Genomic DNA, 27,150 nt, shown 5'->3' on the forward strand with positions numbered 1-27,150 from the left:
CTAGGTCCATCCATGTCATTGAAAATGCCAAAGATTTCCTTCTTTTTTATGGCCAAGTAATATTCCATTATATAATATATATTACCGAATCTTCCTTAGCCATTACTCTATTGATGGAAACTTAGATTGTTTTCATATCTTGGCTACTGTAAACAATGCTGCAGTGAACATGAGGGTGCACATATCTTTTTGAATTAGCATTTTCATTTTCTTCAGATAAATATCCAGATGTAGAATTCCTGGCTCACACAGTATTTCTGTTTTTAATCTTTTGAGGATCCTCCATACCATTTTTCATAGTGGCTGTACTTATTTACATTTCTACCAACAGTGCATTAAATGTTTCTTTTTCTCCACATCCTCACCAACACTTGTTATTTCTTGTCTTTTTGATTCTTGCCATTCTGACAGGTGTGAGGTGACATCTCATGGTTTGGATTTGCACTTACCTGATCATCAGTGATGTTGAGCATCTTCTCTGTCTGTTGGCCATCTGTATGTCTTTTTTGGGAAAATGTCTATTCAGGTCCTCCATCCATTTTTTAATTGGATTGCTTATTTTTTTGGTGTTGAGTTGTAGCAGTTCTTTATGTTTTAGATACTAACCTGTTGTGAAATAGATCATTTACAAATATCTTCTCCCCTCCACCAGGTTGCCTTTTGTAAATGGTTTCTTTTACTGTACAAAAGCTTTTTAGTTTCAGGTGGTTCCAATTGTTTAGTTTTGCTTTTGTTGCCCTTGCCTAAAGAGATCCATATATATCATTAAGATCATTTGGGGCACCTGGCTGGCTCAGTTGGTAGATCATGTAACTCTTGATCTCGGGGTCATTAGTTCAAGCCACATGTTGGTCATAGAGCCTACTTTAAAAAAATATTGTTGAAACCAATGTTCAAGAGTTTACTACCTATTTTTCTCTTAGGAGTCTTATCTTTTAGGTCTTACATTTAGGACTTTAATCCAGTTTTAGTTTATTTTTGTGTATGGTGTAAGATAGTGTCCAGTTTCGTTCTTTTGCATGTAGCTGTTCAATTTTACTAGCCTCACTAATTGAAGATACTGTCTTTTCCCCCATTGTATATTCTTGCCTCCTTTATCATAGATTATTTGGCTGTATAAATGTGGGGTTTTTTGGGGGGGGCTCTCTATTCTGTTCCACTGATCTTTCTGTCTGTTTTTGTGCTAGTACCATCCTGTTTTGATTATCATAGTGTTGTAGTATAGCATGAAATCTGGGATTGTCATGCCTCCAGCTTTGTTATTCTTCCTCAAGTTTGCTCTGGCTACTTGGGGTCTTTTGTGTTTCCATACAAATTTCTGGATTATTTGTTTTAGTTTGTGAAAAATATTGTTGGTATTTTGATAGGAATTATATTGCTTTCAGTAGTATGAAAATTTTAACATTAATTTGTTTTGATCCATGACCATAGTGTATCTGTCCACTTATTTGTGTCATCTTTAATTTCTTTCATCAGTGTCTTACAGTTTTCAGAGTACAAGTCTTTGACCTCCTTGTTTAAATTTATTCCTAGGTATTTTGTTATTTGGGGTGCTATTGTAAATAGCATTTTCTTAATTTCTCTTTCTGTAAGTTTGTTATTCACATATAGAAAACGCAACAGATTTCTGTATATTAATTTTATATCCTGCAACTTTACCAACTTTGTTTATTAGATCTAACAGGTTTTTTGGGTGGAGTCTTTAGGGTTTTCTATATATAGTATCATGTCTTCTGCAAACAGTGACAGTTTTATTTCTTTACTAATTCAGATGCTTTTTATTTCTTTTTCTTGTCTGATTGCTATTATTAGGACTTCCAGTACTATGTTGAAAACAAGTAGCAAGGTAGGGGACATCCTTACCTTGTTTATGATCTTAGAGGAAAAGCTTTTAGCATTTCACTGTTGAGCATGGTGTTAGTTGTTGGTACGTCCTTTATGCCCTTTATTATGTTCAGATATGTTCCCTCTAACCCTACTTTGTTGAGAGTTTTTATCATAAATGAGTATTGAGTTTGGTCTAATAGTTTTCCTGCATCTGTTGAGATGATCATAAGACTTGTGTCCTTCATTTTATTTAAATTTGTATCATGTTGATTGTTTTACTGATATTGAACCACCTTGTATCCTTGAAATAAGTCCCATGTGATCATGGTGTATGATCATTTTAATGCATGCTGAATTTGGTTTGCTAATTATTGAGGACTTTCATTTATCTGGTATTTATAGCAGAAATAAAGTAGTCTTAAAATGATGGAGGGTGTGGTACCTGGGTGGCTCAATGGGTTAAAGCCTCTGCCTTCAGCTCAGGTCATGATCCCAGGGTCCTGAGATCAAGTCCTGCATTAGGCTCTTTGCTCAGCAGGGAGACTGCTTCCCCCTTTCTCTCTGCCTTCTTCTCTACCTATTTGTGATCTCTGTCTGTCAAATAAATAAACAATATCTTTTAAAAATATGATTTAGGGCGATTAGAAAATTTATAAAATTGTATTGGAATGGTTTATTTAATATGGATATTATCTGTTCTTTGAAGGGTTGCTGGAAATTGTCTATAAAACTATTTGAAACTGATATTGTAGTAGGGGAGGCAGCAGGGTTAGGATTGGTCTTGAAATACATTATACATTCCTATTACTTTTAGTTCTATTTAGTTCTCATGTTGAGGCTCAGTTTTGATGATTCATATTTTCCTAAAAAGTAGCCATTTTTCCTAGATTGTCATATTTATTGGTAGAAAATTATACAAGGATTTCTTTTGTAAAGTTTTAACCTTTTCTTTAATTGCAGTTTTAATCTTTCCTTAACTCATTTTCTTTCTTCCCAGCATTGTTCATTTATGTCTTTTCTTTTGTTCTCTTGATCAAACTTTGCATTTTATTGTCTCTTCAAAGAATCACCTATTGATTGTTATCGATCCATTATTTTTATCTTTTGTCTGAAATTTAATTAAATCCTACTGTTCTTTATTATATTTTTGTATTTTTTTCCTTTCTTCATTTTTGTCTTCATTGGGGGTTACCTTGACATCTTTTCTTAATACTTTGATTTAAAATTTAATTTACTTCTCAATGTTTCTTGTTTTCTAATAAATACATTTTAAGCCATGAATTGGTGCCACTTTGGGTATATCTGGTTTTTATATGTCTGTGGTTTTATATGTTTTCATTATAGTTTGTTTCTTACTCTTCTGTAATTTCTATTTTGATTTACTTTTTAAACTAAGGACCTGGTGGCCCAGTGGGTTAAGCCTCTGCCTTCAGCTCAAGTCATGATCCCAGGATCCTGGGATTGAGTCCCGTATCAGGCTCTCTGCTCAGCAGGGAGCTTGCTTCCACCTCTCTCACTCTGCCTGCCTCTCTGCCCACTTGTGATCTGTGCCTGTCATATAAATAAATAAAATCTTAAACAACAACAACAACAATAAGAACTAAGGACTATTTGGAAGGAGTTTTGAAAATTTCTCAGTGAATAGGATTGAAGGAGATCTTTCTTTGTCCTGGTTGTTTGTTCTGGTCTTATCAAATGTGGTTAGAAGAAGTGTTCCTTAAGATTCTCTTTCATTTCATAGTCAATTGTTAATTTTCTTGTGGCCTAATACATGTGATTTTGCAGCTTCTCCATATTTGAAAAGTAATATAATATAGTGATTCATAGTGTGCTATTTAATGCTGGCCAGGAGGGAGGATAGGAGCTTAGGGGGTATTTAGAAAGTTTGGGGAGGGGTGTTCTGAATCCTAGCTCTGCCACTATCTAGCTATAAAATATGTCCTCTCAGTATTTTATTTTTATTTAAAAAAATTTTTTATTTTTGGGGGCGCCTGGGTGGCTCAGTGGATTAAGCCGCTGCCTTCGGCTCAGGTCATGATCTCAGTGTCCTGGAATCGAGCCCCGCATCGGGCTCTCTGCTCAGCGGGGAGCCTGCTTCCCCTTCTCTCTCTGCCTAACTTTCTCCCTGCTTGTGATCTCTCTCTGTCAAATAAATAAATAAAATCTTTTAAAAATTTTTTATTTTTTTATTAACATGTAATGTATTCCCTCAGTATTTTAAAGACATTTTCTTATAGATCATGACTTCTACAATATGGTCTGGTGAAGTGTATATTTTATCAGTATGAAATAACCTACATTATTTGTAAGGCTTTTCAACATAACTTCTATTTGCTTCTAATTTTAGGTTTTTTCGCAAAACACTCTTTGCATTTGCTTAGTGTGTCTTTTCCAATCCCTTTATTTTCAGTCTTCTTGACTGAAGAAGTTTCATTTTTTTATATACCCCCTCATAAATAGAATATAATGTATACAAAAACTAACCCAAATGAATTAAAGACTTGAATGTAAGACCTGAAACCATAAAAGTCCTAGAAGAAAACATAGTTGATAAACTACTTGATAATGGTCTTGGTGTTGAATTTTTGTATTTGATCCAAAAGCAAAAGCAACAAAAGCAAAAATAAACAAGTGGAATACATCAAATTAAAAAGCTTCTGCACAGCAACAGAAGGCATCAATCAACAAAACGAGAAGGTAACCTAATGAATAAGAGAAAATATTTGCAAATCATATGTTCAATATGGGGTTAATGTCTAAAATATATAAAGAACTCAACTCAATAGCAAAAAGTTAATCTGATTTACAAATTGGCAGAAGCTCTAAATAGACATTTTCCCAAAAATGACCTATAGGTGGCCCACAAACTCATGAAAAGATGCTCAACACCATTAATTATTAGGGAAATGCAAATCCAAACCTCAATGAGCTATCACATCACACCTTTCAGAAGGCTAATACCAAAAAGTCAAGAAGTAACAAGTGTTGGTGAGGATGTGGAGAAAAGGGAACCCTCATGCACTATGAATGGGAAAGTAAATTGGCACAGCCACTCTGGGAAACAGTATGGAGTTTCCTCAAAAAGTTGAAAGTAGAGCTACCCTATGAACCAGAAATTGCACTACTGGGTATTTACCCTAAAGATACAAATGTAGTGATCTGAAGGGGCACGTGCACACCAATGTTTATAGCAGCAATGTTCATAATAGCTAAATTATGGAAAGAGCCTAGATGTCCATCAACAGATGAATGGTTAAAGAAGAGGTGGGGGGCACCTGGGTGGCTCAGTGGGTTAAAGCCTCTGCCTTCAGCTCGGGTCATGATCCCGGGGTCCTGGGATCGAGCCCCACATTGGGGTCTCTGCTAGGTGGGGAGCCTGCTTCCCTTCCTCTCCCTCTCCCTACTTGTGATCTCTCTCTCTCTCAAATAAATAAAATCTTTAAAATAAAAAAAGAAAAAGAAAGAAGAGGTGGTGTGTGTGTGTGTGTGTGTACACATATGAATACTATGCAGCCATAAAAAAATTAAATCTTGCCATTTGCAATGACGTGGATGGAGCTAGAGGGTCTTATGCTAAGCAAAATAAGTCAATCAGAGAAACAATTATATGATCTCACTGATATGAGGAATTTGAGAAACAAGACAGAGGATCATTGGGAGGGAAAAATGAAACAAGATGAAACCAAAGAGGGAGACAAACCATAACAGACTTAATCTCAGGAAACAAACTGAGGGTTTCTGGAGAAGAGAGGGGTGGGAGGGATGGACCCTGGGGAGGGTATGTGCTATGGTGAGTGCTGTGAATTGTGTAAGCCTGATGAATCATAGACCTGTACCCCTGAAACAAATAATACATTATATGTTAATTAAATAAAAATAACCACTATAATTGATAATAAAAAACAATTTAGGGATATACTTATGTGCTTTTCCCCTCCTTTTTGTCTGTTGATGTACTGAATTATCTAAGGAGATGTCCTAATGTTGAACCATCTCTACTCATTTCATTATTTAACTTTTTCTTCCTCTTTTTTTCCTTGCTATGATGGTTTCATGTTTCTAAGGCTAAATTTTTTAATTATTGATCTTTTTATTAATTGAAGCATAATTAACATCCAATATTATATTCGTTTCAGGTGTACAAGGCACTGATTCAACAATTCTATATATTATTCAGTGTTCATCAGGATAAGTATAATCATGTGTCACCATACAACATTATTACAATATTACTCACTGTATCCCCTTTGCTGTATTTTTCCTCTCTGTGACTTATTTATTTTATAACTGGAACTTTGAATCTTTTAATAACTGTTACCTATTTCACCCATTCCATCACCTGGACCTCCCCTCTGGTGACCACTGGTTTGTTCTCTGAATTTAAAAGTCTGATTTTGGGGTTTTTTTGTTTGTTTGTTTTGTTTGGTTTTTTAGATTCCATGTGTAAGTGAAATCATATGGTACTTGTCTTTTTCTGTCTGACTTCTTTAATTTAGCATAATATCTCATCATGAGATCATAGCAAGATCTCATTCTTTAAATAATTAAAAATAAAATACCAAATGATTGAGTAATTCTACTACTGAGTATTTACCAAAAGAAAAAAACCCACTAATTCAAAAAGATAAATGCATCCCTGTGTTTATTGCATTATTTACAACCATCAAGATGTGGAAGCAGCCCAAGTGCCCATTGATAGATGAACGGATAAAGAAGATATGGTATATATATACAATGGAATATTACTCCTCTTTTATTTTGGAAATAGTCTCTAACCGCAAGGTCTATATTATCTTTGATCCAACACAGTACTTGTTGTTTTCTTTTGTAAACTCTCTGTTTGGTTTATTTTCTTTAACCTACAGCCTGTTCAGCATCCACTTATTATAATTTATTGAGATTTCTTTTGTGGCCAAGATTATGATCCAGATTGTACATATTTCATGGACATTGGGGGAAATGGCGTGTGCCTTATTTTTATGTCACAAGATTAAATGATAAATTATGCTTGCTTATTTATCCAGAGCCTGTGTATTTTTTAAGGATTTTATTTATTTGTTTATTTATTTAAATTTTTAAAAAGATTTTATTTATTTATTTGACAGACAGAGATCACAGGTAGGCAGAGAGGCAGGCAGAGAGAGAGGAGGAAGCAGGATCCCCGCCCAGCAGAGTCCGATGTGGGGCTCGATCCCAGGTCCCAGGACCTGAGCCGAAGGCAAAGGTTTTAACCCACTGAGCCACCCAGGCGCCCCAAGGATTTTATTTATTTATTTTGAGAAAGAGAGCTGGAGGGATGGGGCAGAGGGAGAGGGAGAGATAAAATCTCAAGCAGACTCTCTTGTGAGCACAGAGACCTACCCAGGGCTCAGTCCCACCACTCTGAGATCATGACCTGAGCCAAAATCAAGAATCAGATGCTTAATTGACTGAGCCACCCAGGGGGTCCCAGAGTGTGTATATTTTAATCATTTTTTTAATATGTGAAGTGTTCAAAATTAGAGGTGAAGTGTTTTCAACATCCATAGAACATTTGTTCCATTATCTGTTTCTTGATTTTTGCTTTGATATGGTTATGAATAACCTTATTTTTTGTTTTGTTTACATTTGAATATCAAAATTTGCATATATTTGATTTTAACAAATTTTATGTCACTGTCTAGCAGTTTTAGAGTGGAGTCTTAGGGTTTTCCACGTAAAGTATTGTATCATCTGCAAAGAGTGTGAGTTTGACTTCTTCTTTGGTGATTCGGATGCCTTTTATTTCTTTTTGTTATTGATTGCTGAGGCTAGGACTTTTAGTACTATGTTGAATAGCAGTGGCGATAGTGGATATCCCTGCCACTTCCTGACTATAGGGGAAAAGCTCTCAGTTTTTTCCCATTGAGAATGATATTCACTATCGGTTTTTCATGGATAGCTTTGATGATATTGAGGTATGTACCCTCTATGCCTACACTGTGAAGATTTTTGATCAAGAAAAGATGCTGTACTTTGTCAAATGCTTTTTTAGTATCTATTGAGAGTATCATATGGTTCTTTTTCTTTATTTTAGTAATGTATTGTATCACATTGATTGATTTGCAGATGTTGAACCAATCTTGCAGCCAGTGGTCGTGGTGAATAATTCTTTTAATGTACTGTTGGATCCTACTGGCCTAGTATTTTGGTGAGAATTTTTGCATCCATGTTCATCAAGGATATTGGTCTGTAATTCTTTTTGATGGGGTCTTTTTTTGGTTTTAGGATCAAGGTAATGCTGGCCTCATGAAATGAGTTTGGAAGTTTTCCTTCCATTTCTATTTTTTGGGACAGTTTCAGGAGAATAAGTATTAATTCTTCTTTAAATGTTTGGTAGAATTCCCCTGGGAAGCCATCTGGCCCTGGGCTCTTGTTTGTTGGGAGATTTTTGATGACTGCTTCAATCTCCTTACTGGTTATGGGTCTGTTCAGGTTTTCTATTTCTTCCTGGTTCAGTTGTGGTAGTTTATATGTCTCTAGGAATGCATCCATCTCTTACAGATTGTCAAATTTGCTGGCCTATAATTGCTCATAATATGGTCTTACTGTTTGCATTTCTTTGGTGTTGGTTGTGTTCTCTCCACTTTCATTCATGATTTTATTTATTTGAGTCCTTTCTCTTTTCTTTTTGATAAGTCTGGCCAGGGGCTTATCAATCTTATTAATTCTTTCAAAGAACCAGCTCCTAGTTTCATTGATTTGTTCCACTGTTCTCTTGGTTTCTATTTCATTGATTTCTGATCTGATCTTTATTATTTCTCTTCTCCTGCTGGGTTTAGGCTTTCTTTGCTGTTCTTTCTCCAGCTCCTTTAGGTGTAGGGTTAGGTTGTGTATTTGAGACCTTTCTTGTTTCTTGAGAAAGGCTTGTACTGCTATATACTTTCCTTCAGGACTGCCTTTGCTGTGTCCCAAAGATTTTGAACAGTTGTTTTCATTTTCATTTGTTCCCATGAATTTTTTCAATTCTTCTTTAATTTCCTGGTTGACTCATTCATTCTTTAGTAGGATGTTCTTTAGTATCCACGTATTTGAGTTTTTTCCAACTTTCCTCTTGTGATTGAGTCCTAGTTTCAGAACATTGTGGTCTAAAAATATGCAGAGAATGATCCCAATCTTTTGGTACTGGTTGAGACCTGATTTGTGACCCAGGATGTGATCTATTCTGGAGAATGTTCCATGTGCACTAGAGAAGAATGTGTATTCTGTTGCTTTGGGATGGAATGCTCTAAATATATCTGTGATGTCCATCTGGTCCAGTGTGTCATTTAAAGCCTTTATTTCCTTGTTGATCTTTTGCTTAGATGATCTGTGCATTTCAGTAAAGGGGGTGTTAAAGTCCTTACTATTGTTGTATTATTGTTGATGTGTTTCTTTGATTTTGTTAGTAATTAGTTTATAAAATTGGCTGCTCCCATGTTAGGGGCATAGATACTTAAAATTGTTAGATCTTCTTGTTGGACAGACCCTTTAAGTATGATATAGTGTCCTTCCTCATCTCTTCTTATAGTCTTTGGCTTAAAATATAATTTATCTGATATGAGGATTGCCACCCCAGCTTTCTTTTGATGTCCATTAGCATGGTAATTTGCTTTCCACCCCATTACTTTAAATCTGGAGGTGGCTTTGGGTCTAAAATGAGTTTCTTGTAGACAGCATATCAATTGGTCTTGTCTTTTTATCTATTTTGATGCCCTGTGTCTTTTGATTGGGTCATTTAGCCCATTTACATTCAGGGTAACTATTGAAAGATATGAATTTAGTGCCATTGTATTGCCTATAAGGTGACTGTTACTGTATATTGTCTCTGGTCTGTTTCTTTTAGGATCTCTCTTTGCTTAGAGGATGCCTTTCAATATTTCCTGTAGGGTTGGTTTTGTGTTTGCAAATTATTTTAGTTTTTGTTTGTCTTGGAAGTTTTTTTTTTTGTTGTTGTTGTTTTTTTTTGCTTTTGTTTTTTTTATCATTCCTGTTTTCAATGATAGCCTAGCTGGATATAGTATTCTTGGCTGCATATTTTTCTCATTTAGTGCTCTGAACATATCATGCCAGTCCTTTCTGGCCTGCCAGGTCTCTGTGGATAGGTCTGCTGCCAATCTATATTTCTACCATTGTATGTGACAGACCTCTTGTCCCAAGTTGCTTTCAAGGTTTTCTGTCATTGAGACTTGTAAGTTTTACTATCAGATGATGGGGTGTGGACCTATTTTTATTGATTTTGAGGGGGCTTCTCTGTGCCTTCTGGATTTTTATGCTTGTTCCCTTCACCAAATTAGGGAAATTCTCTGCTATAATTTACTCCAATATACCTTGCCCCCTCTCTTTCTTCGTCTTCTGGCATCCCAATTATTCTAATATTGTTTCATCTTATGGTATCACTTACCTCTCAAATACTCTCCTCGTAGTCCAGTAGTTGTTTGTCTCTCTTTTGCTCAGCTTTTTTTTAAAGTTTTTATTTATTTACTTATTTGAGTGAGAGAGAGAAAAAAGGAAGAGGGGAGAAGGTCAGAGGAAGAAGCAGACTCCCCATGGAGCTGAGAGTCCAATACAGGACTGGATCCTGGGACTCTAGGATCATAACCTGAGCCAAAGGCAGTTGCCCAACCAAATGAGCCACCCAGGCATCCTTGCTCAACTTCTTTATTCTCCATCACTTGGTCTTCTCTATCACTAATTCTCTCTTCTGCCTCATTTATCCTAGCAGTAAGAGCCTCCATTATTTATTGCATCTCATTAAAAGACTTTTAAAATTTCACCTTGGTTAAATTTTAGTTCTTTTATTTCTCCAGAAAGGATTTCATTTCTCCAGAAAGGGATTCTCTAATATCTTCCATGCTTTTTTTCAAGCCCAGCTAGCACCTTAATAATCATCATTCTGAACTCTCATTCTTACATATTACTAATGTCCATATTGATTAGGTCCCTAGCCATCAGTACTGCCTCTTGTTCTGTGTGTGTTTGTGTGTGTGTGTGTGTGTATGTGTGTGTGTGTGTGTGGTGAGTTCTTCCATCTTGTCATTTTATCCAGATGTGAATGGATGGATGAGAGAACAAAATACTAAAAGGGTAGTAATGAACCCAGAAAAATATAGACTACCCAAATCAGAAGAGACCTGAAAGGGGAGAAGAAAGTGGGAAAAAAGAATATATATATTAGACTGGTGAATAGAACAGAGTCACACAGCTGATTTGGGGTATATTTTCATCTGTTAGAAGAAACTACCTACCAAAATTTTAAAGAAAGAAAAACTGATTTATATACAAAAGTAAGGGTAAACACGATGAAGGGATGGAATATGACTGTAAAGATGAAAATTTAAAAAGATTCTAAAAAAGGAATTGATAAGAAGTTGGTTTGAAAAAAGAAAAAAAAAAGAGGAAAGAATGTGATCAGGCTGGAGACTAGAACAAAGCCATGTGCTAGGTTTAGGGTATATTTTGATCTATTTAGAAGAAATTTTAAAGGAAAAACCCCCATATGTATACAAAAAATAAGGTTAAATGCAATGACAGGATAAAATACGACTGTAACAATGAAAATTTTAAAAGTATCGCGTGGAAGCACTGGGTATGGTGCATAAACAAAGAATCTTGGAGCACTGAAAAAAATTAAATTGAATTAAAAATAAGAAATTAAAAGAAGATTTTTAAAAAGATATTGATAAGATAGAATAGTTAAAAACTTTAAAATAAGAAGGAGGAAAAGTTAAAAAATAGAATATGAAAAAAATAAAATTTAAAAGATTTAATTTTGAAAGACCAAACGATCATGGGGAAAAAAAAGCCATGAATTCTATGTGTTGTTTTCCCCTAGCTCTGGAGTTCTGCAGTTCTCATTGATTTGTGAACTTGGACTTGGCTGGATGTTCTTGCTGATCTGGGCAAGGAACCTGTTGCAGTGATTCTCAAATGTCTTTGCCCAAGGCAGAACTGCCCTATCCTTGCCAGGGGCCAGGCTAAGCAATCTGCTTGGGTTCACTCTCTGGAGCTTTTGCTCCCTGAACACTTTCCATACAGCTTTGGAGGATGGGAATGAAAATGGCGGCCTCCCAATCTCCAGTCCGGAGGAGCTGAGAGCTCAGGACCCCACTCCTCAATATGCCCTCAGAGAAAAGCAGTCAGTCCCTCCTGTCTCCCAGGTCTCTGGCCACACTCTGTGCTCACCCAGCCTGTGACCAAGCATTTCTGTCTCTGGGCATGGCCTTGTTTGGAGTCTCCAAACCCAGCAGATTCCTGCCATGCACTTCCACACCACTCCTCCCCTAGGAGGAAGAAGGGGGTCTCTCTGGATTTTCCCCTTGTGAGGTCCCTGCTTAAAGAGCAGTGGCCCGACTGTGCCTCAGATCACGGTTTAAGGTAACCCTGAGCTGAGAGTGCACTCCTCGGCTCTGTCTCTGGAGCTGGTTTCCCCACTCCGATCCCTGGCAGGTTTGCCACACTCAGACATCCCTGGTCTTTCTATGACCCTATGGGTCCTGAGACCACACTGTCCCCATGAGGGCTCCACCCCCACTTAGCCTCTGGAGTGATGTCCCTCAGTGGAGCAGACTTCTAAAAGTTCTGATTTTGTGCTCCGCTCCTCTCTCACTTGCTGGGAGGTGGCCCCTCCCTCTGAGGTCTATATTTCTGTCGCTTCAGATTCACTTCTCCCTGTGTCCTACCTTTCAGAAAGCGGTTTTCTTTTCCTAGAATTGCTGCTCTTCTTCTGTTCTATCTCCTGTTGAGTTTGTAGGTGTTCAGAATGGTTTGATAACTATATAGCTGAACTCCTGGGATATTTTTGACTCCTATTCCTCTACCATCTTGCTCCTTTCTTCCCTTTTCCAGTTTCTTAAGTGGAGAAACATAGATTATTGATTTTAGATCTTTCCTCTTTTCTAATATTTGCATTTAATGAATGCATTTCTCTCTGATCACTGCTTTTTCTGCATCCCACAGTTTTTTTTTTTTTTTAAGAGAAATAAAGAGAGTGTGGACATGCATGCACAAGTGAGTGGGGTGGGGGAAGGGACAGGGAGAGAGAGAACCTTAAGCTGGCTCCTTACCCAGCACAGAGTCTGATATGGGGCTCAATCCCACAACCCTGAGATCATGACATGAGCTGAAATCAAGAGTTGATGCTTAAATGAGCCACCTATGTGCCCCTTCATCCAACAAATTTTGATAAGTTGTATGATCATTTTTATTCAGTTCAAAATATTTCTAAATTTTTCTTGAGACCTCTTCTTTGACCCAGACATTATTTAGAAGTGTATTTTTAAATCTCCAAGTATTGGGCATTTTCTACCTCTTTCTGTTATTGATTTGTAGTTTAATTCCCTGATGTCTGAAAATATACTTTTTATGATTTCTATTCTTTTAAATTTGTTCAGATGTGTTTTATGGCCTACAGTGTGGTCTGTCTTAGTGAGGGTTGTTATTCCCTGTAATCCATTGAGAAATATGTGTATTCTGCTGTTGGATGTAGTATTCTAAAAATGTCAAATAGATAAAGTTGATTGATAGTGATGTTCAGGTCAATTGCATTCTTATTGCTTCTCCACCTGCTTGATCTATTAATTACTACAAAAAGGCTTTTCATATATCCAATTGTAGTCTATTTCTATTACTGTTTATCAACTTTTACCTTCCGTAATTTGATGCTGTGTGTTTAGGTAGATATATGTCATGGGTTATTAAGTCTTCTTGGAAAACTGAACATTTATTGTACAAAATACCCTCTTTCTCCTTGAAAATTTTTCTTGCTCTAAAGTTTTTTTGTGTAGAAATAATGTGACTACTCCTTCTTTTTTGTATGTTTGTTTTGTTAGTGTTAGCATGGTATCTCTTTCTCCATTCTTAACCTAAATCTTTATATTTTGCAGTTTTTTTCTTGGTGATGGTATGTGGTTGGGTCTTGTTTCTGCAGTCACTTTGGCAATCTCTGCTTTTTTTTTTTTTTCCAATTTTTTAAATTTAAATTCCAGATAGTTAACATATAATGTTTCAGGTATAGAATTTAGGGATTCACCACATATATAGTACCCAAGGCTCATCACAATAAGTGCCCTCCTTATTACTCATCACCTATTTAACCCATCCCTCTGCCCACCTTCCCTATGTTAATCATCAGTTTGTTCTTTGTAGTTAAGAGTCTGTTTCTTGATTTTCCTCTCCCCCCCCCCGTTCATTTGTTTTGTTTCTTAGATTCCACATATGAGTGAAATCATATGGTATTTATCATTTTTTGACTGATATATATCACTTAATGTAACACTCCATCCACATCATTTGAAATGACAAGGTTTCTTTCCTTCTAATGGCTGAGTAATATTCCACTGTATGTACGTGTGTGTGTGTGTGTGTGTGTGTATGTGTGTGTGTGTGTGTGTGTATACATATTTATTTATTTGTTTATTTATTACACCTTCTTTATCTGTTCATCAGTTGATGGATATTTGGGTTCTTTCCATAATTTGGCTGTTATTGAAAATGCTTCTATAAACATCATGGTGCATGTATCCCTTCAAAAAAGTATTTTTGTATTATTTGGGTAAATACCTAATAATGCAATTGCTGGATTTTAGGGTAGTTCTATCTTTGACTTTTTGAGGAACACCCATACTGTTTCCCAGACTGTATGCATAAATCTGCATTCCAACCAACAGTGCAAGTGTTCCTCTTACTCCACATCCTGGCCAGCACCTGTTGTATCCTGTGTTGTTAATTTTAGCATTCTGACAGGTGTGAGGTGATATCTCATTGTGGTTTGGTTTGTATTTCCCTGACAATAAGTGATGTTGAACATCTTTTCATGTGTCTGCTGGCCATCTGTATGTCTTCTTGGAAAAATGTCTATTCATGTTTTCTGCCCATTTTTTAACTGGATTATTTGGGTTTTGGGTGTTGATTTTTAAAAGTTCTTTATCAATTTTGGATACCAACCCTTTATCAGATGTCACTGGCAAATATCTTTTCCCATTCTGTAGGTTGCATTTTTGTTTAGTTTATTGTTTCCTTCACTGTGCAGAGATTTTATTTTGATAGATTCTCAATTGTTTATTTTTGCTTTTGTTTCCCTTGCCTCAGGAGACATATTTAGTAAGAAGTTGCATTGGCTAATGTCAAAGAGGTTACTGCCTGTGTTTTCCTCTAGGATTTTAATGGTTTCCTGTCTCATATTTAGGTCTTTAATCCATTTTGAATTTGGTGTGTGTGTGTGTGTGTGTGTGTGTGTGTGTGTGTGGTGTAAGAGAGTGGTTCAGCTTCATTCTTTTGCATGTCGCTATCCAGCTTTTCCAAGACTATTTGTTGAAGTGACTCTTTCCCATTGGACATTCTTTTCTACCTTGTCAAAGATTAATTGATCATATAGATGTGGGTTCATTTCTGGGTTTTCTATTCTGTTCTGTTGATCCATGTGTCTGTTTTTGTGTCAGTACCATACTGTTTTGATCACTACAGCTTTGTAATATAATTTGAAGTTCAGAATTGTAATGCCTCCAGCTTTGGTTTTCTTTTTCAACATTACTTTGGCTATTTGGAGTCTTTTGTGGATCTATACAAATTTTATAATTGTTTGTTCTAGCTCTGTGAAAAATGTTGTTTGTATTTTGATAGGGATTGCATTAGATGTGTAGGTTGCTTTGGGTAATACAGACATTCTAACAACAATTGTTCTTCTAATCTGTGAGTGTGGAATGTTTTTCCACTTCTTTGTGTCCTCTTCAATTTCCTTCATCAGTGTTTTATAGTTTTCACAGTATAGATCTTTTACTTCTTTGGTAAGCTTTATCGCTAGGTATTTTATTGTTTTGGGCACAATAGTAAATTAGTCTGATTCTCTGATTTATCTTTCCACTGCTTAATTATTGGTGTAGAAAAATCAACAAACAGATTTCTGTATGTTGATTTTGTATCTTGTGACTTTACTGAATTCACATATCAGTTCTAGCAATTTTTAGTGGAGTCATTTAGGTTTTCTATGGAGTATTATATAATCTGCAAATAGTGAAAGTTTGACTTTTTCCTTGCCAATTTGGACACATTTTATTACTTTTGGTTGTTTGATTGCTGTGGCTAGGACTTCCAGTACTATGTTAAGTAACAGTGGTGAGAGTAGACATTCCTGTCTTTTTCCTGACTATAGAAGGTTTTCCCCATTGAGAATGATATTAGCTATAGGGGTTTTTTTTGTATATGGCCTTTATTATATCAAGGTTTGTTCCCTCTAACCCTACTTTGTTGAGGGTTTTTGTTATGAATGGATGTTATACTTTGTCAGATGCTTTTTCTCCACCTATATGAAAGGATCATATGGATGTTACCCTTTCTTTTATTAATGTGGTTTATCACACTGATTGATTTGCAAATATTGAACCACACTTGCAAGCCAGTATTAATCCCATTTGATCATGGTGAATGATTCTTTTAATATACTGTTGGATTCAATTTGCTAGTATTTTATTGAGAATATTTGCATCCATGTTCATCAGGGGTGTTGACCTGTAGCTCTTTTTTAATGAAGTCTTTTCCGGGTTTGGGATCTGCATGATGCTGATGAATTTGGAACTTTTCCTTCTATTCCTATTTTTTTTTTTGAATAGTTGGAGAAGAATAGGTATTAACACTTTTCTAAATGTTTAGTAGAATTCACCTGTGATGCCCTCTGGCCCTGGACTTTTGTTTGTTGGGAGATTTTTGATAGCTGATTCAATTTCTTTGTTGGTTATCAATCTGTTCAAGTTTTCTATTTCTTCCTGTTTCAGTGTTGATAGTTTATGTTTCTAGGAATTTACCAATTTCTTCCAGATTGCCCTATGTGTTGGTATATAGTTTTTCATAATATTCTCTTACAATTGTTTGCTTTTCTGTGGTGCTGGTTGTTATTTGGCCTCTCTTGTTTGCGATTTTATTTGTTTCCTTCCTCTTTTCTTTTTCATAAGTCTAGTTAAGAGTTTATCAATTTTATTAATTTTTTGAAAGAACCATCTCCTGGTTTCATTAATCTGTTCTATTGTTTGTTTGTTTTAGTTTCTATCTAATTATTTCTGTTCTAATCCTTATTATTTCCCTTCTGCAGCTGGCCATAGGCTTTGTTTGTTATTCTTTTTCAAGCTCCTTTAGGTGTAACGTTAGGTTGTTTATTTGAGATTATTCTTGCTTCTTGAGGCAGGCTTGTATTGCTGTATAGTTCCCTCTTATGACTCCTTTGGCTGCATCCCAAAGGTTTTGGAAAAACAAACAAACAAATTTGCATTTGTTTCCATGTTTGTTTGTTTGTTTGTTTGCTTTTGAGAAAGAGAGAGAGACTGAGAGTCCGTGAGCAGGGAGGTGGGGCAGAGGGAGAGGGAGAAGGAATCTTAAGCAGGCATGCTCAGCATGGAAAATGACACTGGCCTAATCTCATGACCCTCAGATCATGACCTGAGAGTTGGATGCCCAACCAAGTCACACAGGCACCCTTTTGTCTTTGTCTTTTTCTCTTCCTTGTATACTTAAATTTCTTATTTGACATCCTGGTTGATTAATTCATTTATTTAGTAGCATGTTGTTTAACCTCCATGTATTTGTAGTTTTTCCAAATTTTCCTGTAGTTGACTTCAAGTTTCATAGCATTGTGGTTAGAAGATATGCATGGTATGATCTCAGTCTTCTTGTACTTGTTTAGGCCTGATTTGTGAGCCAGTATGTGACCCACTGTGGAGAATGTCCCATGTGCATTTGAAAATAATGTGCTTTCTGTTACTTTAGGATGGAATGTTCTCAATATATGTGTTAAGTCCATCTGATCAAGTGTGTCATTCTAAGCCATTGTCTCCTTGTTGATTTTCTGCTTAGATAATCTGTCCATTGATGCAAGTGGGCTGTTAAGGTCCCATACTATTATTGTATTATTATCAATGAGTTTCTTTGTTTGTTATTGTTTTATATATTTGGGTGCTTTCATGTGGGGTCATAAATATTTACAACTGTTAGATCTTCTTTTTGGATGGTCCCCTTTATTATGTCCTTTGTAGTGTCCTTCATCTCTTGTTACAGTCTTTGGTTTAAAATCTAGTTTGTCTGATTAAGTATTGCTACTCCAGTTTTCTTTTGACATCTATTTGCATGGTAGATATTTCTCCATCTCCTCACTCTTAATCTGCTTGTGACTTTAGGTCTAACATGAATCCCTTTTAGGCAGCATATAGATGGGTCTTGTTTTTTGTAGTTTTTTTTTTTTAATTCATTCTGATACCCTATGTCTTTTGATTAGAGAGTTTAGTCCATTTACATTCAGAGTAATTATTGATTGATATGCATTTAATGCCATTTTATTATTTGTTCTGTCATTTCTGGATATTTTCTCTGTTCCTTTCTTATCTTTGTCATTTTTGGTCTTTCCTTTCCACTCAGAGTCCCTTTTAATATTTCTTCCAGGGCTGGTTTAGTGGTCATGAACTCTTTTAGTTTTTGTTTGAGAAACTCTTTAGCTTTCCTTCTTTTCTGAATGATGGCCTTGCTGAATAGAGTATCATTGGTTGCAGATTTTCCCCACTCAGCATATTGAATATATCATGCCACTCCCTTCTGGCTTTCCAGGTTTCTTTTGAGACATCTGAAGCTAGCCTTATGGGTCTTTCCTTGTAAGTTAGGGACTTCTTTTGTCTTTTAGGATTGTTTTCTTTATTGCTGTATTCTGCAAATTAATTACAATATGTCTTGGTGTTGGCCTGCTTTTGTTGATTTTGATGGTAGTCCTCTGTGCCCCTTGGATTTGGATGCCTGTTTCCTTCCCCAGATTAGGGAAGTTTTCAGCTATTATTTCCTCAAATAAATTTTCTGCCCCCTTCTCTCTCTCTCTTCTTCTTTTTCTGGGACTCCTAGGATATGAATGTTATTGTACTTTATGGAACCACTGAATTCCCTAAGTCTATTCTCATGTTCTGTAATTCTTCTTTCTGTCTTTTATTCATCTTCATTATTTTCCTTTATTTTTTCTCCTATATCACTTATTTGTTCCTCTGTTTATTCCATCATGGTCATTACATCCAATCTGTTTCAAATCTCAGTTACTGCATTTTTCATTCCTGACTGTTTTTTAACTCTTTTATCTCTACAGTAAGGGCCTCCCTGAACTCTTCCATTCTCTTCTCATGCCCAGTGAGTGTCCTTATGATTATTGCTTTAAATTCTCCCTCAAATTTATTATTTATATCTGTTTCAATTAGCTCTCTGGCTGTGACCTTATCTTATTGTTTCATTTGGAATGAGTTCCTCCATCTTTGCATTTTATCAAAGTCTCTGTCTTCTTCCATGTGTTAGAAAAGCCCATTATGTTCTCTGCTCCTGCAAGTAATGGTTTCATGAAGAAGATGTCATATAGTGTCCAGGACCTGGTGCTTCAGGGACTGGGTCTGGTGTGTGCTACATGCAGTCTGCTTTTGCACTTTGGCTGCTCTGTCTTTCAGGTTAGTCATCTGCAGAGGCTCTCCCTTCTGCAGTGGGCAATGTTTGCTCCTTGGTCAGCATGTGACAAGCTTTAACTAGATGTGCTCAGGTCTACTTATTAAATGAAACCTGATGCTACTTCCACTAGAACTGAAGGCTTGCAGAACAATCTGATTGGGAGATATGGCTGGGCAGGTGTTTCTGCTGGTGTTCTAGGGAAGAGGCCCATGGGCTGGGATTGAGGCAAACTTGACCAAGAATGGAAGTACTGGCAGAGCACAGGGATGTGGGACTTGGTGTAAACAGGTTAGGCAGCTAGTGTCAGTGCCGTGTTGTTTACTGCAGGTGGTTCTGTGTTTATGCTGAGGAGTGAAGCAAGGAAATGGTACCAGCCAGCTGCTTTGTTCCAGACAGGGGTCTCCATGCTTGCTGCTCTCAGGAAAGCACTCCTGGAAGAGTGGATAATATCCCCCTTTGCATCCCAGGCATTTTTCAGATAGCTGTTTTCACACTGTCTGCCTCTGGGTTGCTTACCTGCCTTTTCTCCTGAAGCAGCACAGTGCCTTCCAGGCTCTATCCCAAACCTGCTAACTTTTAAAACTCCAAACTTGAGCACCTGGGTGACTCAGTTGATTATGTGACTGACTCTTGGATTCAGCTCAGATCATGGTCTTGGGGTTCTAAGATCGAGCCCTGTGTCAGGCTCAGTGCTTGGTATGGAGTTTGCTTGGGATTCTCTCCCTCTGCCCCTCCCCCTGCTTGCACTCACTCACTCTAAAAAAATAAGTAAATAAAAATTTTAAAGTTTTTAACTTTAAGGATGTGCTGTGGTGGGAGCCTATGCTGATCTTCTGGGGGAGGGTCTCACTGTGCTTGGATTGAGGGAGATCTAACTGAGAAGGGTAGTCATGCCAGATTGCAGGGGTGTGGGACTTGGGGCAAGCAGACTAGACAGCCAGTGTTGGAACTAAGCTGCTCTAGTCAGGTGGCTCCGTGCTTAGGTTGAGGGGTGGGGGACAGAAATAGTGTTCATTGGCAACTTTGTCTCTGGAGAGGCATTTCTGTGAATGATTCCTCTCAGGGATGTGCTCCAAGAAGAGTGAATCACCTCCCCACTGCATGCCCAGGGGACCCTCTTGTTGTACCATCTGTCCCAGGGTTGTTCCCCCGCCTTTACTCCAGGACCAGAGCAATGCCCTCAGGGCTCTATCTCACCATGCCCACCAACCTTTAAAATTCCAGTCTTCAAGCCCTACTGGTGGCAAGAATTCACAAAAATCAGCCCCTCTCATTTTCCCAGCCAGTGACTTTGGGAAGTGTTCTCCTTGTGCATAACTCTGTATGCTCCTCTCTCTCTCTCCCTCACCTTTCTCCACAACCAGGGCTCCCTTCCCTCTGCAGCACCTGTGATCTGTATCACTCTTCAGCCATGTTTCTGCACTTCCTACCTTCCTCAATGTGGCCTCTTCTCTCCCTCTCATCATGCAGTTTGTTCTGTCAGTCCTGAGGTTGATTTCTTGGGTATTCGGAATGATTTGATAATTTTCTAGTTGTGTTTGAGGGACAAGATGAGCCTAGGGTCCTACTATGCCACCATCTTAGCTCCCCCACAGACAAGCTCTGCTTTTGATTGGAGTATTTAGACCATTCACACTGAATGTAATTATTTATAAAATGCATCAATATCTAGCATGTTTGTTATTGTTCCTTAGTCCTTGCATTTGCTTTGTTTCTTTTTCTTTCTTTTTTCCTGCCTTGTCTGGTTTTAAGTTAGCATTTTATATGATCCTATATTGTCTCTTCTATTAACATATCAATTGTACTTCTTTTCTTTTCTTTCTTTCTTTTTTTTTAGTTTTCAAACTTCTATGAATTTAGGAATTTAAAAAAAATTTTTTTTTAGTGTTCCAGAATTCATTGTTTATGCACCACACCCAGTGCTTCATGCAATATGTGCCCTCCATAATACCCACCACCAGGTTCACCCAACCTTCCATTTCCCTCCCCTCCAAAACCCTCAGTTTGTTTCCCAGAATCTACAGTCTCTCATGTACTTCTTTTCAAATGTTTTTAGTGATTGCCTACAGATTTCAGTATAGTTTCTACCATTTCATCTGTAGCACAGGTACCTTGTAACAGAGTATTCCCAATACCATTTCTAGTTAGGAATAAGTTTAATGAAAGATGTGTATGACTTCTTTTTTTAATTCAATTTAGTTAACACGTAGTGTATTATTAGTATTGAGGTAAAATTTATTCATCAATTACATGTAACACCCAGTGTTCATTACATCAAGTGCCCTCCTTCATGCCCATCACCCAATTACCCCATCCCCCCATGACCTCCCCTCCAGCAACCTTGTTTGTTCCCTATAGTTAAGAGTTTCCTATGATTTGCCTCCCTTTCTGTCTCTGTCTTATTTTATTTTTCCTTCCCTTCCCCTTTGTTCATCTGTTTTGTTTCTAAAATTCCCCAGCCTAGAGGTATATGACTTCTGTACTGAAAACTATGAACTCTTCTGGAAGGAAAGCTAAATAAATGGAGAGCTATACAATGTTAAGAGCTATACAATGTTAACAGATTGGAGCTCCATATTATTATCAGTTGTCACCAAATTTATTTGAAGTTTCAATGTAAACTGAATAAAAATCCCAAAGGCTTTTCTTGTAGAAACTGACAAATTGATTTTAAGAGACATATGGAAAAACAAAAGACCTAGAAAAGCCAAGACAATTTTTCCCTAACTGACATCAAGACTTTCTATAAGCTATAGAGTCTGCAAGCCAATATGCTATTGGCATAAGGACAGACAAACAGATGAGTGGTACAAAGTAGAAAATCCAGAAATAAACCCATGCTTACATTGTAAATTGCTTTTTTAATAGTTTCATTAACTTGTGGTAGGCAAAGATTTCTTAGTACATTAAAGTTATTAACCACAGAAGAAAAGAACTGATGGAATTGGCTTCCTCAAAATTAAAAATTTCTCCTCATCAAAACACATGGTTAAGTGAACCACAGACTGGAAGAAAATGTTTGTAATACATGAATTAAACGAAAACACTTCTCTCCATAATGTAAAACAAACTGCTACACATCCGTAAACAGTAAAAGACAACCTGACAATATAAATGGGTCAAAAACTTGAACAGACACTTTACAAAAGGAGATTCATGAATTGCCAATAAACATATGAAAGCGTGCTCAATGTCATGAGTCATTAAAGGAATAAAATTAAAACTGTATGAGATCCTACATCATACTCATGAGAATGGGTAAAATGAGAAAAACTATTTCTAATAGACTGCGAAAAACAGTTTGGCAGATTCTAAAGTGGCTAAGCATACTCATGCAATGATCTGCTCCTAATTATTTACCCAAGAGGAATGAAAACGTCATGCCATAAAAGGAAGTGTACAAGAACAGCGGCTTTATTCATACAAGTCCCACACTGGAATCAATCTAAGTGTCCATCAACAGGAAAATAAATAAGCAGATTGTGGTAGGTCCACACAATGGAATACTTTCAGCTACAAAAAGGAACAAACTTCCATTCATCCAGCAGTATGGATGATGAGCAAATGTCAGGCATAAAGGAAACATGATGGATTATCCATGCATATGAAAGCCAGTAAGAGGCAAAATTCACACAAGTAATAGGTCAGCAGTGTTTGCCTTTGAGAGGCTGCCTGGCTCTAGGTGGTCAGCTGGTAGGGTGAGGGTTAGAGGTACACTATTCCGTTCTCCGTTTTTAAAATAACATGTACATTTTCAGCACCCTGTCTCCCTTGTGATCTCTACTGCCTCTTCGGGGTTCTTCAGGGCATACCTGTTGTTTTTCTGACCTCTGAGAACACCCTTCACCTACAACAGTAATTATTAGCACTCTTCTGACCACTTTTGTCATTGAGATTTTCATTGAAATCTCTCTTGGGCTCATTGCCCCACAATTCTCTTTGTCATTGTGAATTTCTTTATTATCATTTTAGCAGGGCTTTTAATAAAAGAGAAGACAAATGCTTCTTTTCTATCTGCAGTCTTTGAACTGAAACATTTCTTTTGCAGGAATTTGACATAACGATGTGACATTATTATTCCCCGAGGCATACTAAGTGCTGGGAAGTGGCAATAATTCTCTTCTGGTTTGACAAAGAAAGCTTCTAAGTCTTTTTGTAATACAAGATGTTGATTAAAACATTATTATTAGAGCAATAAAATGATCAACTAAAAATTGGAATTAGAGACTGAGGTTTAAAATTACTTTCACAAGAAACATCAGTGATTTCTGAAATTCAGATGCCTGAAAAGATTCACTATATATAACAATAATCAGGATAGATTTATATTAACACAAAGTAGGACCAGATGTCCCAGGAGAAATGTTTGATATTCTTGTGATATTATAAATTTATACTGTTTCATATCACTATTAACCACATCTTATCCTTTATAAACTAATTTTATAATGTAGGATAGCATTTCTCTTAACAGCTATAGGGGGAGAACTGATTTTTATCTTTCTGATATTTTTTTTTCCTCTTAGTTGTTAAGTATTTTCAAGGTTAAACTTTTATCCCATTGCTTTCCTTTTTTCTAAAAGGAGTACAGTTTATTCCATTGCTTTTCATTCCTTTGTTCACTCCATCTCAATTTTGTTTAAATTTAATTTTTTAAATTACAAAAATATTTCAGGTATGTGAAGGTATCTTTATAATGGCTTTGATCCACACAGATTGGAATAGACTTTCTCGGTCCCACACTTAAGTCTTTCTTAACCTTCATGCTTTCTTCATCATGTCTTTGCTTATTACTTCAATTCCATTTATTCTGTCTCTGCTCAGCCCTATTTACTTTATATATGTTAGTTTTGCCCCGCTTATTGTTCATATAAATCTTACAGCCTCACAAGCATCTTGGAATCTTCGTGACCATTTTCACATGGTATCCTTCCTTCCTAGGACATCCACGGAAGACCAGTACAATGATGACAGACTTGTCTATGAGACTCTATTCAAACACTTCAAAAGACACAAGGTGGAGATTTCAAATGCAATAAAAAAGCCATTTCCTTTCTTTGAGTGCCTCCGGGACCGTGAACTCATCAGCAATAAAATGTATGATGTAAGTGATGTTTATTATGTCACTCTTTGGTAAACTGGCCCCAAATGGAGTTATATTTTGATATCTTGGACCCAAACATCAGGCACAACTAACTGACTGAGGAGTCTCCTATGAGTGGGAACTTTTTCAAGTATTGTTGCAGGTGTTACCATAAGGTAAAAAGGAAAAGGAGAATCAGTTGTCACCAGAGATAATCCTGCTTCTCACTGAAGGAAAGGTGCTTTGTGCTGCCCCCTGGAGTTGGGCTGAATAGCATAGCAAATGGGCTGAACCTGAAACAGAGGTGCTCCATAGATATGTAATGCCTTGTAGGAACATGTAGAATATAGCATAAACTGAGAATTAAAGGTAATTTTAATAAATTTATGTAAAATTTAAGTGAGTTAATTTAATAAAATAATAATTGACAGATATCATTTCAGTGGGCATTAATTTGAGTGATTAGATCTGAGAACATTAAAATCTACAGGGAATTGATGTCCCATTAGGAAATTTGGGAATTGATGATTATTATTCTTTTGCTAGCAGTTTTCAGTTTTTAGGGCTTTTTTGTTTTGTTTCTTCTATTTCTTTTTCTTTTTTGTGGTATTTCTGGAGTCTTGGAATTTGGGTTTGATTTGATCAATAGGCATTGCTGGACATACAGAGATTCAAGTCTTCTCTTTGCCGTATGAATATACATTCTCTGTGGCCAAATTCACAAAAGGAGAGAACTGTCACATGGTTTCCTTGAGTTCTTCCAGGCCAAGTCCGTCATGGGGAAAGGGGAAAGGTCATCCCTGGAACAGGACAGCTGCTCTTAGTCTACTCCTAAAACATCTGGCCAGATTCCTAAAGGGCTACACATCATTTAGCTTTGAACCCACTGTTATTTTTCAAAACTGCTCTTACTTATATGTGATTTAATGTAGATGAAGGTGAAGAGAGATCTGTTTCACAAGGGAATGTTTTTAAGGAGGCAGGATTTACTTGTTTCACGTAGTATCTAAACAAATAAATAGAAATTCTAAAACTTTATGAGAAGATACATGTGCAGGGAAATTGGAAAACATTACCCATGAAATCACTTTCTAGGGCTCTTCTGTAACTTGGAAGTCTGTATTTATATTTTCTCCATTTAATATTTTTTTAAGGATTGTCAAGATTCTTGTAGAAACCTGGTCCCTGTACCAAGAGTGGCGTATAATGTTCTCAATGAACTGGAGAAGACATTTGACCTGCCACTTCTGGAAGCATTGTTCAGTGAGGTCAACAGGCAAGAATACCCTAATTTAAATCACATTTACAAGAGCTTCGAATTTGGTAATTGGGTTATTATCTACCTTTTGACACCCAGGGCCACTTTTTTTTTTGGACAAATATATACTGAGCGCCTACAATGTTCCACAGGCAGTGCTGGGGCAAGGGGGATATAACAGTAGAGAAAATACAAATTGTGAACCTTCTCAAAGCTATGGTATAATAACTATGGTACAACAACCACCTAGAGTATAGGTCTGCTTAACTAGGCATTTAGACTCACAGGACAATCAGAGCCAAAGTGGCTTCAGATTTACTCAGAAGGACAAATGATAGGAAACCCAGCATCCCCACAGGGCAGCATCAGTTGCTCCTCTTCTGTGGGACTCCTTGTGGAGACCCACACAGCGGTCCACCAAGGTAACTACGACTCCATCGAGTGTCTGTGGATGTAGGCTGCACTCTGGCTTAGCAGCACCATGCCCATGCAACAGTGCTCAGTCATGTAACAGCGCTATAGTTGTAACATTCGGGAGCCCTACTAGGGACAAATCAAGTTGTAAGTGTCACCACTTTGAAGGAAGACCAAAGCCTGCTTTGTAGTCTGTAGATGGTCCCTCCCCATCCACATGCAATTTACCAATCATTTTTAACTCTAAACTAGGGCTAAACTAGGTATTAACTAGGCCAATGTTGGCCTAGTAGAAGAAAACCCACCTTCTTCAGGTTTCCAAAGTAATGAGCCAGAAAGTTAACCCAAGGTCAAATTTACACTTAAAGAAGGAGAATTGGTTCTGTTAACTCTTTCTCCACAAGGGGTGAAACGAACATTATTCAAATAATCACAAAACTAAAGGCTTAATTCTCAATTTTTTTCCTGGGAAAACATGATTTTTATTTTATTTTAAAAATAACTTTATTTTAATTTATTTTAAGAACTGCAAGAGTTAAGAGAATGCTCTTTATATATCTATATTTATAGATATATATATATTTTAACTTGACTGGGAAACTTTTTATTCCAACACAGTTTGGTGCCAGTGGAGTTCTCCAGATAAGGGATAAAAACATAAGAAGAATGTCACTGTGTCCTGAAGAGGGTTGGCACTATGCAATCAAGCATGGAGTGTGAAAGGACCTAGTGTGTCCTCATAGACAAATTCAATTTGTCTCAGAGAGTGAGAAGCAGAATGTGGAGCTGATTCATGAGAGATAAGTTTGAAGAAAATTTTAGAAAGTGAACCGTATAAAGCTAAGCAATTGAAAGGTTATTAGGCAATAAAGGGATATCAACAGTTTTTATAAACAAGGAAAAAATTAAAAAGCATGTATAAAGCATGTGGTTTGTCAACTTGTGTCAGTAGTCACCCTATCTAATTAAAACAAAATAATTTCAACAGCAGGTCAGTCCAGTTTGAAATGGAATAAAGGCAGTTGTCAATATTATATTGGTAACCAGCATGTCCTGGACCATGGGAACAGAGGGAATGGTGGATACTTATACTGCCCACATCTCAGGGGCTCTGATTCTC

General features: G+C 36.8%; 1 protein-coding gene across 1 annotated transcript in view; it reads left to right on the forward strand.

Moving 5' to 3' along the window:
• Positions 1-27,150, forward strand: part of SP100 (SP100 nuclear antigen) — a 98,881-nt gene that overhangs the window by 5,074 nt on the left and 66,657 nt on the right. The window contains exons 2-3 of the mRNA XM_032354323.1: positions 24,217-24,379; positions 25,513-25,681. Of these exons, the coding sequence (XP_032210214.1) occupies positions 24,217-24,379; positions 25,513-25,681 (332 nt within the window). The remainder of the gene's footprint in view (positions 1-24,216; positions 24,380-25,512; positions 25,682-27,150) is intronic.

The sequence above is a fragment of the Mustela erminea genome, chromosome 8, assembly GCF_009829155.1.
Source record: "Mustela erminea isolate mMusErm1 chromosome 8, mMusErm1.Pri, whole genome shotgun sequence".
NCBI classification, from domain to species: Eukaryota; Metazoa; Chordata; class Mammalia; order Carnivora; family Mustelidae; genus Mustela; species Mustela erminea.